This window comes from Leptinotarsa decemlineata, unplaced genomic scaffold, assembly GCF_025532065.1.
Source record: "Leptinotarsa decemlineata unplaced genomic scaffold, Ldec_3_MD MMD2_tig00001064_RagTag_RagTag, whole genome shotgun sequence".
In the NCBI taxonomy this organism is placed as follows: domain Eukaryota; kingdom Metazoa; phylum Arthropoda; class Insecta; order Coleoptera; family Chrysomelidae; genus Leptinotarsa; species Leptinotarsa decemlineata.
In genome coordinates, this window is record NW_027412558.1 from 6,948,838 (window position 1) to 6,967,977 (window position 19,140).

General features: G+C 34.9%; 1 protein-coding gene across 5 annotated transcripts in view; it reads right to left on the reverse strand.

Annotated features, from left to right (window-relative positions):
• LOC111518244 (polycystin-1-like protein 2) overlaps window positions 1–19,140 on the reverse strand; it is a 94,047-nt gene that overhangs the window by 20,894 nt on the left and 54,013 nt on the right. For 4 of the 5 annotated variants that reach the window (XM_074175599.1, XM_023174641.2, XM_074175597.1 and 1 more), the window contains 7 exons: window positions 17,784–17,929; window positions 17,426–17,626; window positions 13,677–13,904; window positions 10,329–10,409; window positions 7,514–7,697; window positions 7,088–7,231; window positions 57–268 (listed from right to left, as the gene is read on the reverse strand). In XM_074175599.1, the coding sequence (XP_074031700.1) occupies window positions 57–268; window positions 7,088–7,231; window positions 7,514–7,697; window positions 10,329–10,409; window positions 13,677–13,904; window positions 17,426–17,626; window positions 17,784–17,929 (1,196 nt within the window). The remainder of the gene's footprint in view (window positions 1–56; window positions 269–7,087; window positions 7,232–7,513; window positions 7,698–10,328; window positions 10,410–13,676; window positions 13,905–17,425; window positions 17,627–17,783; window positions 17,930–19,140) is intronic. The other variant, XM_074175598.1, reaches the window with a different exon arrangement.

Consider the following 19,140-nt stretch of genomic DNA (forward strand, 5'->3'; position numbering starts at 1 on the left):
TCTCATCCTTTTATTAGTTTGAAGAGAATAATCACCATTATACAAAACGAACTTACTCTTTTCTATTGGAAATTGCATGCTTTTTTGGCATCGTCCTGGAATGTCTACCAATAACCAGATCCTCAGCTTCCTTATTGCTCAGATAACTCATGGCATCTCTATCCTTCAAAATTACCGTGTATAATAGCAACACATATACCGTTATCATGACTAGATCTTCTACAATTTCTATTATACTTTCCTTCACAAGAGCCCAATGTTTTTGTTCCTGAAATATAAAATGTCAATATACAGTAATTTTTCGATTGACTCGAATCACAGATATTATATATATATATTACGGAACATAACACTCAATATAACATCTCTCTCGTTAACTAAAGTGTTTTTCATAGCACTCGCAGTAGGAGAACGGATACTCAAGATGCTCTCTAGTAGAGCAATTAGTATCAATGTAGAAGACATCACAGTGAGAGGACTGGTCATTAGGGGAGGTTCACAGTGAGGGGTCTTATCACCCCTTTTTCGGAACATAGTTGTGGATACCCCGATTATTCATCTCAACAATAGTGGAGTCTACACAATTGCATAGTTATCTTGCAGACCGGCAAATTTGTGAACACACTGTGTGATAGAGCGCAGGATGGCCTCAAATTAATAGAAACATGGTGTAAGGAACACTCACTGTCGATCAACCCCAAGAAGACTGAGATGGTCCTTTTCACAAGGAAAAGAAGTTTATCGGGCTTGAAACCTCCAGAAATCCTCAAAAGCAAACTAAACTTCTCTGAAGAGGTGAATACCTTGGGGCTATCTTCGACAGGAAGCTAACATGGAACTCTAACCCCGTGTGGACACCTGGATCTACACTGCAATAATAAGACCTATGTTAACGTACGGAGCCATTCCATGGGGACCGAAAGTTCTACAAGCAACGGCCATCCAAAAATTATATCGAATACAGCGATTGGCTTGTTTTAACATCACAGGAGCCATGAGAGCAACACCAACCGCAGCAATGGAATTAATTACTGGTCTGACCCCTCTGGACCTGTACGTTAAGGAGGTTGCGTTAATGGCCATGTTACGATTGCGCACGACTGGTGTTAAAAAAATACCAGCCTGGTTTAAACAGAACTGGCTGGCATCTCAATCGTCATAAAAGAAATAACCAGAAAAGGAATTTCTGGCAAAAACATAACAATCTGCACTGATAGCGGACAAGCCCTATTAACCTTGAACAGACAACGTGTTACCTCAGGGCTAGTACTAGAGTACCACCAAGATTTAGCCAAAGCCTCGGTAGATAATAACACTATCTTGAGGTGGGTTAGAGGACACAACACAAGTAAAGGTAATCACATTGCCGCCTCTTTAGCCGAAGAAACGGCTGGACTAAGAATTTTAGGACCCAGTGGCACCTACGGTCTGATGACTACGACAATTGTGGAACTAGCCAAACGTTACACCCATGCTCAATCCTTGAAGAGATGTGACGGAATCAAAGGACGCAATCTTCCCAGGATCACCCTGGGCGACCCTGGGAAGCTGGCGCCGAAAAAATATCTGGCGATGACCAGGAGAAATCTACGAAAATAGTAGAATTTCTGTCTAGCCACTGTCAACTAAGGAAACATCTTCATAATATGGGGCTAGTGGACACACCTCTATGCAGGATGTGTGAACAGGAAGATGAGACTGTCAGGCATGTCCTAGCGAGTGTCCGGAGTTATCGTCAATAAGAGAGTGTGTGTTCGGCGAGTCTTGGCCTACACCTGCCGATATAGGAGATGTCACCTAGTGGCCTGTCCACCTTCCTGGAAAGGACATGATGGACAATGACCCAGGAGGACAACTCCTCGGGAGGATGTACAATGGGTCACATGTGGCCTAAGTGCCTACACTCACTCTCCCTAATGTACAGATACAGATAGCACTCGCAGTGGTATAATTTAATTCACATTATAAATTATCATGAATAGTAAAAATAGGAGTTTTCTATCGAACTTTTTGGAAGTTTTCACCATTCACAATCTGAGAATAAACACAAATTATATTGGAAAACTTTACACATTTCGAATTTGAAAAGAAGACTTTTTATATGATTCTGAAGATTTAGCCGTTCGAAACGTATAGTTTCTCAGCTTTTTTTTGAGAGGCAAAATTATTATTTAATTAGTTGATATTTTTAAATTGATACCTTCCTTTCTTTGGAAGATTCCCACACTTTTTTATCAAGATGGAGTAGTAGAAAACCAAAAACTTTCTTTCCCTAAAAATAATCCCTCCTTAAAATATACCGTTCCAATTCAAACAAGATTCCTATGGCTATGATTCAATCAAATAAGCGAATGAATGTTATTTGCGTACTGTCATAAATGAAATGGGTGGATTCGACCCATTCGGGGACAAAAAGTCGTAATCATGAACGTTTTTTCTTATAATGTTATCCGTATTTGCTACTGAAGAGCCGATAAGGCAAGTGATTTACAGCGAAACATCAGATGATGACAGTGTTCCATGTGAAAGGAATGTTACTTCTTTCTTCCATTAATTATATTATGTAGAAATCCTATGAATGATATCTGATTTGATTCCATTATTAATGTTTGGAATACAAACGGAATAGGGAAAAGTATTTTTCATATAGTTCAGCGTACATATAAAAGTATTTGTTTTTTTTCTTTAGTGTAATTCAATGTTTATATGAAAAAAACTGTTTCGAGTGGGCTTTTTCTTCCAGTTTGTGTCTGAAAGTTACTTCTTTGCCTGATCTACACATCTTTGTAGATTATACTCTGAAGGAATTCGATTTTCAGTTATCAGAAATCATTGACTTCATGTTGATGCAGTGACGAGTGGCCACACAGCCCGAAATCGGTCTGCAAGTGTGTTCCATCAATTGAAAATCTATTGCGGCAGTTGTATCGCCAAGCATATCCAGGAATAACTTCAGTTAAGAATCCTGCACTGACAACTGTCGAATATAATTCAACGCCCTTCGTGGTATTAGCCAGGGGAGTAGTTGTTTTCCGATAGGTGTCAGTCCATTAACCTACAATGTAGGTAGTTGAGACTGCCCTGAACGAATTGTTCCTTTAGATGATTTAAGATATTGATTCATCATAATAATAACAATAATAATAGTGTTCATTGCCCAACAGTTTCCCATTTACAGAGCAAAACTAACATACTTGAAGGATTAATACTATTTGATATAAAAAACATAAATGACTTATAGGTACGCACGAGACTCATTTTTGATTTCACAAATAGTGCAATAAAAAATATCGATGTTAATAGAGAGCTTGTTCCTATTACGACCAATCAGAATGATTGGTGATTTCAACATTAAGTTAGTTTGTGCCCTTTTGCATAAAAAAGTATTGATGTGCCTAGAAGATGTTCTTGGAACAAAGATACCAATTTCTGATAATAGTACAGGACAATTCAATTTGCCATTCACTAGCTTATATAGAAATAAAACAGATGCCTGATTTCTTCTTTTTTCTAAGGCTACAAAGGCAAATCTGCACAGCAGATCAGGATAATCACAGTTTCTTGGAGGATAAGTTCCGGTCATTCTAAAAATAAGAAATTTAAAAACTTCTTTTGGACTCTATCAATTGCTGATTTGTATTGATGGTATATGGGATTCCATATAACAGACCCATATTCTAGTTTTGGCCTCACCAGACTGAAATACAGAGAGGTGAAGATTAGCATATTATAAAAATTTTCGCTGTTCCTCATTATAAAACCGTATGTGCGGTAAGCTGAATTTATAATATGATTATAATGGTAGTTGAAAGTTAGTTGATGATCAAAATAGATTCCCTAATATTCTCAGCTCTTTCCAATATAATGTTGTCGATGTGGTAAGTAAATTCTAGTGTATTAAGTTTTCTACTGAATGTAACAATTTTACATTTACATATATTCAAATGGAGGCGTGATTCTTGAGACCTTTTGCATAATGTTACAATCATATAAACTGTTTATAGATGTATACAGTTTCAAATCATCAGCAAACATTAATTCATTGCAAGTTATTGAGTTGCACAGATCATTAATAAATAGTAAAAACAATAAGAGACCAATATTGGATCCTTGCGGGACTCCGCTAGTTGCTAAATACACATCTGAAGAAAAGCCACGATAATATACGTATTGATTACGTCCGTTAAGGTATGATTCCAAAAGTTTACAATAAATTTCATTGCAAGGAAGTTTACAAATTAGTAACTTATGGCTGACTCTATCGAATGCTTTAGAGACGTCCGTGTACACCACATCTACTTGCCCTCTACGGTCTAACGATTCACATAAATATTGATCAAAAACAGCTAAATTACTGATGATGGATCTAGAGTTCACAAAACCATGTTAGTGATCAGATATTATATGTCGAGAGGACATATGAGGATTCATCATGATTAAATTATATTTTATGAAACGATTATTGAAGAAATAGAAAAATCTAAAACTGCTTTCAAATTCGAGATTCAATTGAAATATCATTCAACGAATTAAATTGAAAATACAAGATTATACAGTTCATTTCTTTAATGTCTCCCCTTTTATTTATTTTAACTCAAAAAATTTAAATTTGATAACTGCCTATCCGATATTTCATGCCAAACAATTTCAAACACAGTAACGTCAATATTTCTACAAATATTTATTATTCTCTGCCGTATATTCAATATTGAGGCAGGTTCACTTTCGTACACGTTTCGCTTCAAATAGTCCTATAAAAAAGTCCAAAGGTATCAAATATGGCGAGTGGGCTGGTCATTCTGTAAGACCTCGTCGGCTAATCCAACGACCGGGAAAAGTAGTAACTAAATAGTTTGTTACTTGTCTGAAGTAATGTGGTAGTTGTGCTCCATTTTGTTGGAATACAATATCTATATCGAATTCATTAGGATTCGCTTCGACGATTTCAGTGATGAGAGGGTTAACAGTATTTTTCAGCATATCCAAATACAGTTCCCCTGTTGAATTTTAATGAATAAATAGGGGTCCTACAATATGGTTTCCCAATATTCCTGCCCAAACGTTAATTTTTTCCGGATATTGGGTATGTGTTTCCCGGAAAACGTAAGAATTGGTGTCACTCCAATAACGGCAATTTTGTCTGTGAATATTGCCGTTTAAAAAAAATATACATTCGTCACTAAAACAAATATTGTGGAGATGGGTAGGATGCCTAATGGTTTCCGTCATAATTTCGCAGAATTCTGTTCTTCGATGAAGGTCATCTTCATTTAATTGGTGTACCATTTTAATTTTGTATGGATGATACTTATTCCTCTTCAAAAGTCTCCACACAGTAGAAGGAGACACCTCACAAACAATCGCAGCGGAATAAGTAGACTGTTCAGGATTTACTACCATCTCACCAATTATTTGCACTTGCTGTTCTTCCGGAATGAACGGATGATCTGGGGGATTCTGTTATGTACACTACCGGTAGTTGTGAATTTTGATACAAGTTTCCTCAAATATTTTCTACAGATAGGACGATTCGAAAAAAAATTCATTGACAATCCTTTCGGTCTCGTAAAAGTTACGCGTCGCACCGTAAATAATAATCGCTTCAATTTTTTTTTCCAATGGACAAAGAGATTGATGACGTGGTACCTACCTTTCTACTAGTAAAACAGAAAACTAAATGAGAATATTTCAACTGAACAATGATGTTCATTGTCGTACTGACATTTTTTATCGTTTTTATAAACAAAAAATAATTCAACAAACCTTACCGGGAATATTTCTAGAAATATCGATATTAATGTGTTTGTCTTCAGGGAATTATTAAATGTTCCGCCATTTTGTAGTAGGTGAAGATATTGACATATTCTAGTGTTGTGAAGTATTAGCCAGGAACTTCGAAATGATGTATCATATGGCCCCCCTTTCCATTAATTTTTTTTCCCAGAAGGCACCCAGTTGCCATCTTGAAAGTTTTATCTGTCAATTTCACTTCAAAATAAAGTATTCATGCATTAATTTCATTATTATTATCACCTTCAACATACACGTTAGTCGTACAGAAAATGCAGCATATCGTGCATACGGCTTTATTGTAAGAAATTGTAGAAATTTCACAAATTTGTCTGCTCTAACAAAAAATGTATTTCTATTTTGTCCGATCAAAACTAGAATATGGATCTCTAATATGGAACCACATATATGGACAATATATTTCTATCGTGGAGAAGGCACAAAAAAAATTTCTGAAATTTTTGAGCTTTAAAATTGATGGAATATAGGTACGTACCCACCTAGAGGCCAAAACTATGTTTCTTTATTACAAAGATTTGACTTTATATCCTTAGAAAAACGCAGGGCGCAGACTTCCTTAATATTTCTGTACAATCTTTTGAACAATAAAGTTGATTCCTGTGAATTATTATCTTACATCAACATATCTGTAGCCCGGAAAACATCTCGAAAAAGCTGCACTTTTATGTGAAAACGAGCGCAAACTAACCTTATGCTTAAGGCACCAATCTATGTAATGTGCACGAACTATAACAAAATTTGTAAATATTGTGATATTTTTTCCTGTTCTTTCGAATTAAAAACAAAAATAAGTCTAGAGCGTATATCGTATGAGATATATATATATATATATATATATATATATATATATATATATATATATATATATATGTGTGTTAGTGCTAGGAGTATACTTAATACATATTGTCATCTTAAATTGCTCTGTAAATGGTTGTTACTGTTAGGCAATAAATGCTTTATTATTATTATTATCTCAAATTTAAATTTTTTGAGTTGACTCGTTCAAAAAATAAAGGGGAAATGGACTGTATGATTTTTCATATAGCCAGGATCATCTAAATATTTTTATAATGAATATGGATAATTTCACATTTGAACAGAATCGAACTTGGTCTGTGCTTCATCATGATATCGTTTTTTCTGAATTGAAGATTCAGATTCATTGTTAACTTTTGATTCAACATATAGTAAGTAAATAGTGTTCAATTTTTCTGATCTCATAACTTTCACAATATTAACACTAATATTGATTATTGTTGAGGGGTTTTTCACCTACCTTAATTCTTGAAGGACCCATTGGTTTGTAAAGGTGTCTGTAGTAGGGTCGTAAAGATATTTGTCCAAATTTTGTGTAAACGAGCGACCTTTGACCTTCTATGTAAGCCAGTGCAGGTTTTATTCGACGAAGAATATGAATCAGCTGTAAGCAAAGGTACAGTTATATGTCCAAGTTAAAAAAAATGAGAAAAGAAGATAGAATATTACTGGAGTTTTTTCCCAACACCAAACCGTTATTTTAACACCTCGACACGTGTTTCGATCACCAAGTGATCATTTTCAAGAGGAAGATCAAACTGATCTTCTTGAAGGTTCTAAACAGTGCACCACAAAAAAGATAGGCTGATGGAAAAATACTCCAGTTGTTTTCTAACTGGGGGAGAAATAGCACATTTAATAATCTGTTGTTTTTCATTTAACTCACTCTCCTTGCCCTATTTAGGATGAAGTTATAGACAATCCTCACACAGTTTTCAAGTATACAAATATAAATCAGCAAGCTCACTATCGTTGAAGTCAACCATAGTAAGGCTGTTACATGGGGCACCCAGAATCCCATAATGATCAAGGTCGTCATACATGCAATCACGATAAGTATCAGTGAACACCTGAAAAATTGGAATTCGAATGTTTGTGATTAAATTCCAGAATAACTTGTTGAAGGTGGTCAGACGAAAGAAAACGAAAAGAGAGGTAAAGATGGGGAGGCAGGCAGTAAAGCAAGTTGAAGTAAGGTAATGAGGTGAGTCAAAGTAACGCAGGGTAGGGGAAAGCAAGGTAGTAAAGGAGAGTAGAATACAGGAAAGGCAATGCGAGTTAAGAGAAGAAGGGGAATGATGAGATGGAGGAGGAGTATCGTGAGAAGAGAAGAGTTGATCATTGATGAGAGAATGAAGAAGAGCAAGGGAAAGAAATGGGAAAGGAAAGAAATTATTCAGATCGATGAAATTAATTTTATATTTTGGAAAAATTTTCAAATCATCATGGAATTCACGGAATGAAGCCATGAAATGCATTTATCATCCACCTTTCTTAGAACCAACTGAAAATCTATAAAAACCATGGCTTTTAATCGAAATTTATTCCAATTATGGATTGGAAGTATGCACCTTTTTGCAGTCTGTTCTGAAGAATTGAACGCATTTCACTATGAAATTTATAGAACATAGAGATGTACATGATCTCAAACAAGACAGCTCAATAATTCATTTTGACAAAAATGCCAAATCTGCTTTCTCCAGAAAATATATATTTCAAAAAAAAATAATTGCATATAATGAGTCACCAAATGATGTTGAACAATCTCCTAGCACAGAATAGTTTGAAAAAGGACTGAAAAACTATTGTTTCATTATTCACAATATCATATTTGTTCAGTTCTTGTTAAAATGAATATCACTGGAGTTTTTTCCAACACCAAATCGCTATTTTTAACACTTCGACACGTGTTTCGATCACAAAGTGATCATCTTCAAGAGAAAGATTAAACTAGAAACTATCGCGAAGCTAACGCTATTTATGATATATAGATATATCCTACAGGTAAACCCTACAGGTGTACCACCCATACAGGTATACCACCCTAAATTAATTTTACAATTACTCCTAATCTATTATTTTACGATATATGTTTAAATGTTATAGCTGTATATAAAACAATTTTCAGCTATATAAAAATTCATTTCACAATATTGCCTATCTAAATTTATTTTTGCAATGTGTCCTTATGTAGTAATCAGTAAACCCAACAATATTATTTTAACAAGCTATATAGTATGCTATTTGGTATAGGACCGTCATCGTTATTCATAATATCATTGTGTTTACTTATTTCCACACTCTCATAGTAGCTCTTGTAGCCTGTTATTGTTAACTTGTCTAACTAATCTTAGTGAACTGAAGTCTATGGAATGGTTTTGTTGCAAAATATGATGGGCGACTGCTGATTTTTCAGGTCTTCCATATTTAAGTGTGCTATGTGTTCCTTATATCTTACTTTAATAGATCTTTTTGTCTGTCCATAATATTTTGCATCGCAGTCCTTACATTCAATTTCGTAAATTCCAGACTTTTCCGAATTCTCGACTTTGTTTATTGGACTTCCCAAAAGGCTCTGTTTTAAAAACCACCTTCAAACCTAGTTCCTTGAAAATCTTTCCAAAGTTCTTCGTATATTGGTGGTATGGAATTGAGATGTATTTATCTTGGTTTTTGTCCTTTCTGAAAGTCGAGATTTCGTTCATTCTTAACCTAAACTTTTTCTTTCTCATTATGTCATCTACAATACCCCTCGAGAAACCGTTAGTGGCTGCCATTTCCTGTATTGAACGTCTTTCTTTTGTGAACCTATCATGTGTTAGAGGGAAAGTCAAAAGACGATGCACTAAAAAATTCAACCCACCACGTTTGTGCTATTCCCAAGGATGTGAACTGTCAGGAATATACCTGTACGTGCTTGTTTCTTTTCTAAATATATCGTATTCTAACCCTCCATATTGGCTCCTCATTACCAAAACGTCAAGAAATTGTAGTTTTTCCTTTTTTTCTAACTCATACGTGAATTTTATTGATGGACATCTATTATTTAATACCAAAAAATCGAATATTTAAGACTTTGTTTCCTTTTCAAATAATAGATGTCCATCAAATAATGACTTTCCTTCTAACACAGGATAGGTTCACAAAAGAAAGACGTACAATACAGAAAATAGCAGCCACTAACGGTTTCTCGAGGGGTATTGTAGATGATATAATAAGAAAGAAAAAGTTTAGGTTAAAAATGAACGAAATCTCGACATAGGATAGCATAAATAGCGTTATATAGCTTCGCGATAGTTTCTAGTTTAATCTTCCTCTACATCAAACGTTCAGTGCATCATTAGTTCTTGTTATTAAAAGCTTTCTTCGGAGTTATATATGAATATTTCTTGCATAAGTAATTCCCTATATGAACTATTGTAGTTTTTGAGAATAAATTAACGTTCAATATATTTATAAAAACGTGAAAGTTTCTCAAAAAATTCAAATTGAGAAATGATAGTAACAAATATGAAACACGTTCGATGAGATGATAGTACTTCATTTGTCAGTATAGAGAAAGAAAAAAAAAGAATATGTGAAAGTTCAGATATGAAATGAAAACTAGAAATATCGATGGTGTATGATTCTCATATTGATTTTGGTTATCCAATAACAGATCTTCTGTCCAGAAATTTTATTATGTTCATAGCTTCACTAACCAACAGATTAGATTCAGGTGGGGTAGGTATTTTCCAACTAATCCAGTTCTACTCTCAGCCGCAATTTCTTCGTGATGAAATCTGAAAAAATAATTATGTTTCGTTGACACACAATAGTATTTCGAAGCTTCATTTTGTATATATCACATTATTTTTAACCAAGTTTGCGCTGGTTAGGCTCCATCCCCAAAACTCCGATACATTCAGAAAGGCGCGCCAACATTATCAACCAATGACCACTCCCCACACCGTGGGGTAAGTGATCATTGGATCCGAGAATCACGTGCTCTGAACAAGCGCATTACTATTATACAATTATTATCATACGTGCATGTAAACAGCTTAATGACTTATCACTTCTCACCATTGAACAAAAAATTAAGAAAGTGATGAAGCTTTTTCCCTATAAAACCAAGCATTTCTGAATAATTCATAACTATATACACATATCAAGGGTGAAAAATAGTGAAAAAATAAACACATACATGAATTTACAATATGTGATAAAATAAATGATAGTTCATTTGAAATAGTTATATAATTAATTTTTTCAGGCAGCTTATCAATTATATAAGGAAATATTTACATTTTTTTCCATATATTTTTTCACTCCATTAAAAAATATATCTCTATTTATTTTTCGTATCGTTTTTATGTTTTTGAATGTTTGTTTCATGTTCATGCATGTGAATCAAAGATTATTGAAATATAGTCGACATACAGTGTGTCTCACTTCTCATGGAAACACCCCCGTATCTTCCGTAATCTTCGAGGTAGAACGATGAAACTCTCAGGACTGATGAAAATGCTCAAAATGCACCTACCGCCTGAATGGGGTTGGCCAACATGATATGCACTGTCCGCCACTCGCGATGGAACACCCCATTTTTACGGTAAAACATACTAGGGGGCAAAATAGGCTCAAAATTTCTTCAGATTCGTAATCAGGACTACCAACTTATAACGAATACACTTTTTTCCTGAAAAAATTTCAGTTCTGAAAAATCCGAATTTGTCTCACTTCTTATGGAAACACCCCCGTATCTTCCGTAATATTCGAGGTGGAACGATGAAACTCTCAGGACTGATGGAAATGCTCAAAATGCACCTACCACCTGAATGAAGTTGGCCAAAGTGATATACTGTCCGCCACTCGCGATGGAACACCCCATTTTTACGGTAAAACATATTACGGCGCAAAATAGTTCGCTTCCAATACCTGAACCCCTTCATTCTACCTGGAGAGTACTCTCAGTTATGAAGGATACAGATGCTGTGAGATGCTATCATCCATTTTGAGCCTATCTGAGGAAAATGTCACACCACCACATTCTCAGATTATCGAGATAGTGTGAAGCAGTGTATGAAAAATTATCGATGGCGGCATCTATTATAACTGAAGAAGATTATTCGTAAAACTGATTCTGGTTGCTGAACATCCAAATTCTATCCCAACCAGAAGTGAGAGCTCTTGATTGATGAGCAAAAACTGCAAAAAATGGAAAAAATCTATATTCAAAGGTTCACATGCAGTTTTCATTGCATTTGTTGTTTCTAGTATTGTTGTTCTTTGAATCACCGTTTTTTTGTTCCCATTGTGTTTTTTGTTCCTGTATTTGTGTTGGATATTGTTCCTGTGTTCCATTTGTTTTCTGTTCGTGAGTTCCTGTTCATATTTTAATATTTCTGAAGTTCCCATTTTAACTGATATCAGCTCATTTTGATTGACAAAGTTCAACATGGCACGTCTGTCACTTCAAGCAAAAATTGAAATTGTTTCAATTGTTGGTGAAGGGATAAGGTCTTATCATGAAGCGGCTGCTGAATTCAATAGAAGAAACCCGCTAGAGGTAGCTGTACACCCTAGATCTGTACATAAAATATATAATCTATTCGTGAGCACCGGCCAAGTAACAAAGGACAGAAAAATCGTAAAACATCATATTGATGATGATACGATATTGGCGGCGCATCAAGCTGATGCTAGAATTAGTTTGAGAAACTTATCGCTTCAACTCAATATGAGCCGCAGTAAAATATGGAGGTGTTCAAAGAGGCATAAAATGCATGCGTTCAAAGTCAAATTTTTACATACTTTGCACGAAGGAGATGAAATCCGCATAAATCACTCATCGAGAAACAAGTACAAATCAAAACACAACCAGACCTCACATTCAATATATTAAACAAAACCATACACCTTCCTAGAGAAGATCTAACACAAAGAATAGTACCTGATGCAGTACAAATACAGGCAAATTTACCTAAAGTACCTGAAATACCTGAGTTGAGACGTTCGGACCGTATTCGGACCGTATAAAGAGGCAGACGACAGGATGACAAGTTCAGTTTGAGGAGTGCCTAGATGACAGTACGGCCAGCTGTCGCAGCGCTCGCAGATAATTAATAGAAGATATAAAATACTGAAAATAAAGGAAAATTAGTTGCATCATTCAAAACATATATATATATATATATATATATATATATATATATATATATATATATATATATATATATATATATATATATATATATATATATATATATATATATATATATATATTCATTTTTGATATAAAGTACGTGTGGTAGGCTCAAAAACATTAATGAATATCCATTTGCCAGTTTTCACGCAAACATACGTGAATCTCCTAACTTTTATTTTTTTGATAGCTTTTTTGAAAAACTAAAATGTTGACTAGCTAACTTCAGGGACATCTTCTTCGACAGAGGATGGTTGTGCCAATAACGACCGTCCTCAAAAAGTCACGTGGATGTCGTGGTTGGAGTGGAGCTCAAAAGTGAGGTGTTTCAAAAAAAGATTCAATTTCGAATGAATATTAAAGTGAAAGACATTTTGAGAAGACTGGCGGCCCCCTACGCAAGTATCTAGGCTGGATGTTGACAGATTTGACGAGATCGTCAGTGCAATAATGTGTTATTAGTGAAAGTTATATTGAGAGGACTGGCAGCCCCCAATTAAAAAATTAAGTATTTTAAAAAAAGAAAATGTGAATGAGAACATTGCCTCAAGTAAGACAGCTGCATCCCCGAACGAAGCTTCTGTTCACTAAAGACAGGAAGAGTCTGGCCAAATGCTTTCGACTAAGAAGCACGACCATATAAATTAAAGAAGAAGAAGCTAACTTCAGGGTTGGAGTTTCGTTACGATGTGCGGTGGCATCGTAAAAATTCACTCTCGTTATTTTATCCCTAACGCGACAAAAGGAGTATAACTTCAAAACAAATTACTTACACTCACTTTGATGGTAAGGAACAATTCATTCATCAATATTTCATGATTACAATTTCTGAAGAGACCTATACATGAAAGTGATTTCTTACCTGAAGAAGTGTACAATAGGCATATGTATCAGGACTGTTATCGCAAAACCCCAACATGTAGTCCATAATAACTGTACGTTGAAACCATACTCAGAATACTGACCCAAACTGTCACTATTTTGTAGTTTCGGAATATCATACAAAAACATAATTACGGTGTATGTAGTCATGAAAATAGACAGCATCATTGTTAGTCTCTTGGTTCTTGAAATGGCATCTTCATCGTCGCTTAAAATGAAAATATCATTATCAGGTCTTTGAATTACTTTCACTTCTATTACCAATCTACAATTGAGAAATTATTTCTTCACATCTTTTAATCCATAGTGCAAAATAGCAATATATAACAACGCCTTTTGCAAAGGGTTTACTACAAATATTAGTCACTAGAAAACAATGACCAAACAACCGATGTTACTAAAACCAACGTTGATGCCAAAGTTAAACACTCTTTTCATTGACCGGCTCAGAAACACCGAACCTATAGAAAGAAATGTAACAATTCAGTGACAGGAGAATCACCTAATGAGGTAAAAAGTGCTGCCGCTGCCGCTGTTTGATTTATTGAAGAAAGTGAGTGTAGTACAAATCCATAATAGTAGACACTGAATTCTAAGGAATATTATTGCATTGAAACGAAAACATTGTTGTCAAGGTTGTGATTCTATTTATATTTCATTATCATCTTATATCTTATCTATTTACTATTATATTCTTACGCCATTGCAAGAGACATATTGAGGCAAAAACGTTATTTCTGAGAATTTAGTGCCTACTATTTTGGGATTATAGTATAGTAGATGAAATTAGATGGGAAAAGATCCAGCCTAATCAAATAGTTTCCTTTCTAGAAGAACCTATACAAAAAATGGCTACTTAAACTTGCAAACTTGTTTCAGAAAATTCAAATATGAGTTCACGTTCGATATAGAAATTTTCTTCAATTTAAGAAAATATATAATATAGTTAACGTAAACGATATAGTGTAACCTACCTTCCCACCCTCCCCCTTCAATAATATAGTTAGGGAGGTAACTAATTTCGATATTCAATAATCATTTCTGATTCTATAAGAATCACAATAACTATATAATGTATAATAAGAATGCATATAATAATATAATGAATATTTCGTTTATATAGGTGAGTGGGAAAGTAGGGATTCAAATAACAGGGTGATAATTGAAAATACTTATATTTCATCTTTAATATGCTATATTACCTTCTTATCAAATTTTGGAAAATTATTTTTAAACCTGAGGCTTCGTTTCAATTTTTCCCAAATCAACTCGATGGGATTGAAAACACAAAAATAGGGGGAAAGTCTCAGTATTGTGTGTACATACTTTTCAGCAATACTCTCAAAGGCATACAATTTTTCAAATGTTTTTGTCTGTAAAACTTCAAGCAGTTGGTTTTTGGTATACCTAGTGATCTTTAAAATACAAATTGTTATCCATTGAAACCTTTGTATTTCATCTTTCCTCGAATTTTTATTCCGTACTTTGATGAGCTGTCGCGAATGATAGGAAGCGTTGTCAAATTTGGGATCAATATGTTTTCAAAGCATTTCTCGAAAATATTAGCTTTCATGTTCTTATGATAGTCAACATTACAGTCCTCAAGATTTTTTCCACATAATTTCAAAGAATTCGGAACCCATCATTTACTTCCTCCGCAATGCACAATGCTTAGTGGCGATCCTTTGTTTGCAGCCATGTTAGGCGTAGACATTCTCGAACCATCAGTCCACCCTTTCGTAACTGTGTCGTGAGTTTGTTTCCCTCGAAACCAAACTTGAGATTCTTATATACATTGAAACATACTCTTCGTGTTTCAATATTCAAATGCATCCGAATCTCATTCGCTGGTATCTCTTTTTCGCATTGTTCACCATCGCTATTAGAATCACTACATTGGAAAAAATCTGCGTTGTTATCACACTTGTTATTACTATTGGTACTTTTTGGGAAGGAAAGTTTTTGGCTTTCTACTATTCCATCTTGATACAAAAAAAAGAAGGATGAGGAAATCTTCCAAAGAAAGGAAGGAAGTAACTCTATACATGGATGTGTAGATGTAACTTTCAGACACAAACTGAAAGAAAGTCCTCCTGAAACAGCTACTTTCATATAGACATTGAATTATACGAAAGAAAAAAATTCTATCGAAACAAATACTTCTATATGAACACTGAATTATACAGAAGATACTTTTCTCTATTCAGTTTGTATTTCAAACATTCGTTGTGAAATAAAAATCAGATATCATTCACATGAGTTCTACTTTAAATGAATAGTAACAAATTGCACTTACATAGAACACTGTCATCCTCACTGGGATACACCGATGTTTCGCCTTAAGACACTTGCCCTAAGGCTCTTCAGTACCAAATTGGATAACATTATAGAAAATACACACACTTCATTCATTTTGGTACTTGTTCAAGGATGCCACATTTTAAACAGATAACAAAAATTTCAAGTAATTATAACTGCACCAATATCGAATTTCAACATTCAAATCGCGATCAGTCTCTGAACTGAACACGACGGCGATAACCATCTCTGCATTCCGGATTTCTATTCTTCACCGTAACATGACTTCAAATTCAATTTTATAACTCTTCAGCCAATCATAAAACTCGATTAGTGAAAATTATCCAATACGAACCGCCGTATTGGTTTTTTGGTCTTTCAGAGTGCCGCCACCTTTAAATGTGCACAATATCGTTTACTTCGAATATAGTAACTACTTATTAACTCAAGAAACATACAATGTTTGTAACAATCACTGATACAGATGTCAGAAAAAGGTATCGCTACCATAACAAAACGTATTTTCCCAAAGTTGTCCATTTCAAAGAAAAATATTCACCTATGTGAGGGCATATCTAGTATGCGCTCGAGCTCTCTCAGCGATTCGTCGTAAAACGCTGCCTTTTCATGGATCTGTTCAATTTCGGGAACCGGAAAAAGTCACAGGGGGCCAAGTCTGGTAGATACGGTGGCTGAGGCATGATAACGGTATTGTTTTCGACCAAAAAATTTTGAATAAGCAATGACGAGTGAGCAGCTGCATTATCGTGATGCAAAAGCCATCAATTTTGTTTCCACAATGCCGCACGTTTTCATATACACCTTATACATACATTATATCGTATTGTATATGAATATATTTATTTTAGACTCTATCAGAAGAAATCATACGAATTTATCTTTGATTAAATTCAATTTAATTCCGTTTTGTACACATCGTACGATTCCAATGTATTTTTCTGAAGATGAATTTGTTTGATCCATGTTAATACTTCCCAGAAAGTGGATGTTAGAACATCGATTGTTATAACAGAGGATGTTAAATGATCGTGAATACACGATCATTCCACGATCAATATCATCGAAATGAACTCGAAGATATGGAGTCCATTGTTTTATAAAATAGATTGAGATATAATGTCGTTGTTATTTTGAGTCAACAAGTAACTTAATTTAGGTACCACATTAAAATTTTTCTCATGAAGTTATATGTTAAACACAAAAATTTATAACATAGTTCCATCAATAATTTAACAATATTCATCACCTAAAGACGCCAAATTGGTTGGTGAAATACGCGTCTAAAAGAGTGTTTCTGTCCTGGTGTTCAGGAACAGCGCTTGTTTTGGACCTTTCTACGATGATTGGTTGTTATCTGACTCGTACAAGGCGAAAAAATCATTTGTCCCAGCGTTTTCATTATCAACTTACCGAAATATATTCCACATATGACATCCGTGCAATGAGATTTTGTTCAGAAAAAATCTTGGATTCGTCTTTCTAACTGATTGCCTCTCTGGGGTAGCAGAAAAATAATAATTTTCCTTATCGCATATCTCAAATCTGAATTTAATATTGAACCACCAATATTTGTTCATTTGCAAGTCGACAACTTCTATCTCTGAGCAGTACCTAGAAGAGATCGATAACATAAATAATTGCACGATTATTTCTTGCAAGCACTAATGAACGTTTGTCGCGATTGAGTAAATGTTCAATAATAGAATCAATATTTTATATTCTTTCGTGCATTAGAAAAATGACGAATGAAAACTATTAAGCCTCTTACCACGAAGGTCTGAAACCCAAGGAATCGAACCAAATTTCAATTCTATCAATATCTCCCAAGTAAAATTCAGTTGCCAAAAAGAACCAATCTTCCTGATTCTGTTGTAGAATCCTTTTTTCTGGATCGGGAAAGTTCAGAACATGTTCCTGAAATATATTTCCGCAGAAGGATTTATTTTTTAATTGAAAGGGGTGTCTTTAGAAGAGGTTGAGTTTTTGGGAAAGGAATGGTTTGGCTTTCTACACCATCATCTTTTCTTTATTTAAGGACAAAACACAAGCACTACAGGAAAATCTTTAAGGCGCTCTAAGAACGATGCCTGTGCGTAAGTAGCGATTCACAATGGACTTGAATCGCTGGCGATTGAAGCCATTTGGAAAAACGTTCTTAGAGAGTGGCGACTTACATGTAGGTCTCCACTCTCGGATTCATGAGTCTAACAACCCCTATAATCTTCAGTGTTGAATTTTGAATTTGGCACCCTGGTTCGTTTAACTACCTGTCGTTCAACTACCTGTCCTTCCAACTTCACATTTTAGGTTTGTACTTGTTCCAGACTATTAAGGTTGCAAGAGATGCTCGTGTTTCTGGATGCAATTTAATAGCTTCAGGGTATGTTTAGGAACGAAAATCCATACACCAGAACAATACTCCAAATAAGGTCAGATTTGAGCTTTTTAGAGCATCCAAAGATGTGCATCCGCAGCCAATGAGCTGGAATCCAAATGGAGTGACGAGAGATGTGTGCTGTCGTCTGAAAAGCAGTATGTTGAATTCTTCGTTTTCTCCAATAAGTCGTTAATATGCAATAAAAAGAGGGTTGGTGACAATATGGATCCCTGGAGAACACCAGCGTTGATCGTTAAAGTATTCGAGAGATAGCCACTTGCAGGAAATGTTTTCTCAGGAAGCTGGAAAGCCATAATCAAAAATGATCCGACAAGCCATAGTATCGAAGTTTGGCCAGCAAACTCTCACGCCACCACACACGGTCAAAGGCCTTAGAAATATAAAGCGCAACAGCACTTGACTGTTTGAAGGTAGTTGACAATGTTTCGTGGTGTATTTCATCAGTTCAGACTTCCATTGTCTAATATAATATAAATTGATTTGAAATTCCTGAAACAATATTAAAAAGATCAACCGAATATAATAATTTTATTTGAAAAAAAACTGAAATTTCCACGTCGAAACTGATCAGTTGATCCTGCTTATCCGTAGCAGCCTCACGAAAACCAGGCCACCAAACGTGGACTGCGATTCCAAGAATTGCATATACCGGATACCCTGCGAGTGCGGAGAAACATACATAGGTGAAACTAAGAGGCCATTGAAAGTTCGCATTGCTGAGCACAAG